Source organism: Acyrthosiphon pisum, unplaced genomic scaffold (genome assembly GCF_005508785.2).
Source record: "Acyrthosiphon pisum isolate AL4f unplaced genomic scaffold, pea_aphid_22Mar2018_4r6ur Scaffold_1191;HRSCAF=1666, whole genome shotgun sequence".
NCBI classification, from domain to species: domain Eukaryota; kingdom Metazoa; phylum Arthropoda; class Insecta; order Hemiptera; family Aphididae; genus Acyrthosiphon; species Acyrthosiphon pisum.
This window is the reverse complement of record NW_021760355.1, coordinates 8746-11087: the sequence shown is the minus strand read 5'-3', so window position 1 is coordinate 11087 and position 2342 is coordinate 8746. Positions and strand designations below refer to the sequence as shown.

Genomic DNA, 2342 nt, shown 5'->3' with positions numbered 1-2342 from the left:
TGGGAATGGAATTCTCAACACAGCTACTATACAGCAGATCGACTTCCGCTGTTTTTTTTTATATTTATATATGTTTTATTATATACAAGGTTCTACGATTTTGTATTCATGTGTCCACTGTTATGTTTAGGTAGGTCGGACGATTGGATTCACCGATGGGTACCTGAGTTTCGAGACACCATAATATATTATTGCGGACACTGGATCGGATTCATTTCTTTTAAAAATGGGAGAAGTATTTTATACACTCATAACTCTAGTTGTGCTGTGGTCTCCGTTTGCGGTGTGTTTGAATCATACGGGATGGCTTCGTCGAGTGTCACAGCCTCCGTTTCCGGAAGTGCGTATGCGCCATATGCGGCATTCCGGTCTTTCCACAGAACAGTTTATATGGCCCTTGAAAAAAGAGGCCGTAGTCGAGGGCGATTTGCTTCTCGGTGGACTGATGATGGTCCATTCTCGCGAGGATACACAATTCACTTGCGGTCCGATAATGGCTCAGGGTGGTATACAAACTGTAGAGACGATGCTCTATACCTTGGATCAAATTAACAAGCAGTGGACCAAGTTTAAAATTGGAGCCCTCATATTGGACGACTGCGATAAGGATACGTATGGATTGGAAATGGCTATAGACTTCATAAAAGGTTAGTTTTGAACGTTTCGATAACATAATTGCTTATTTTGTTGTTATATTTTCAAGTATTATGTACCCGTTGTAGACTAAAGCAAACAATATTATTTGTGTCACGATTATGTATTTTTTCTTTACTTTTTTTTTGGTCATCGGTGGCTTAGAGTTTAACATAAATCCCAACTTCATAAAAATATTCCATGTGACGTATGGTTTTTTTTTCCAGAGAAGGTGACAGCAAATGTTTGTATAAGGCGCCGTTTTATCACTAAAACATTATGGCTACTAAGAGTTAAAGGTAGATAATAGCACCTTGAATGAATGTACGATTATGCGTACCCCACCATATAAATATTTACTTTTTAATTTTAAATTAAATATAACTCACATAATTATTATTACTTATTTATATATTAACTTTTAACTAAATAAATAGTTATTACATGAGGTTAGACTAAAACATTTTATAGTAAAATAATCCATGTAATGGATAGTATTATTGTATTTGTGTCATTGTTTTATTCTTAATTATAATATCGTCAAGGTACTTACTTATAGCAGGTGGGTGTACGTAGTACCTGGTTGCCCACCCTTAATCTAGCCTTGTGACTACATTGTATTTATTACCTCAATTACGTTTTAAAATTATGGTTTGTGTTGAGAAACGGAACTCATAAATATGAGGGCTTGGCGAGTTTAGTGGTATCACTTACATAATCATTTTCATAGAAACATAGGATGTAGAAACTGTGAAGAATTTTATGAAGAGTATTGAATAGGCCATTTTTCTAATAGTGCAGCTTTTAAGTCTACTATAATCAAAAATATACTGTTTCCCATCCCCTTAAAACTCATAAAAAGTGCATATAATTACAAAATTGAAAGTCATGGTAAAAAAAAACCTAAAATACCAATGGTCATAAGAACTGAGAAAATTAATCAAAGGGTTAGATTTTTTGTTTATTAAATATACCTAGTTATTTAATTGTATTTGATGAATATTAATAGTTATAATTATTTAAATATGATAAAAAACCATAATGCACAAGATAATAGTATCAACATTTTTTCGTCATATTTTATATAAAAAATAATTTTTAGTATTAATTATTATTACAAAGTTCAACGAGACCCATTATTTTTAAAATTAATATTTATTAAATAAAATTGTTTTTAATTATTAATTTAAATATATAAATATAATAATTTTCTTAAAAATGTAATTTATCAAAATGTAACGAAAATATGATTAAATATTTTTGTAGCATAACAATTAACAACTTATTGTACGGTCTTTTTAGAAGACTAAGAAATATGTAGATTCCTTTTGTATGTTGGCTGTTATCTAGTTGACTTTTATTTCATCTCATTTACGAATGAAGGCTGATAGATCTAATTTATGGGTGAACTCGGTTAAAATAAATTATTATATTCTGGTGTTTATCGTTGACTCTGATAAAACATTGACGTTCATTATTCTAAGAAATAATACAAAACTACAAAGTGTAACAAAGTTTAAGAATTTTCTTCTTTTCTTAAATGCTTCAAAAAAATTAATATTTTAAAGAAATTTATGATTACCATGCTCCCATGTGATGTTTTTAATGACATTAAATTAATCAACTATACTTTCTCTTGTAAAACCAAATAATAATAATCATCTATATTTATAACAATTAAGAGGACGTGATACTCGCATGTGTTGTCT

The 2342-nt window shown here is 30.1% G+C and overlaps 1 protein-coding gene across 1 annotated transcript; it reads left to right on the top strand.

Annotated features, from left to right (window-relative positions):
* Positions 1-226: 226 nt before the first annotated feature.
* Positions 227-647, top strand: LOC100575389 (metabotropic glutamate receptor 2-like; the record flags this gene model as incomplete). The annotated part of the gene is made up of 1 exon (XM_029491856.1): positions 227-647. A coding segment is annotated over exon 1 (421 nt), but the record flags the coding sequence as incomplete, so codon positions are not given.
* Between the last annotated feature and the right edge of the window lie 1695 nt (positions 648-2342).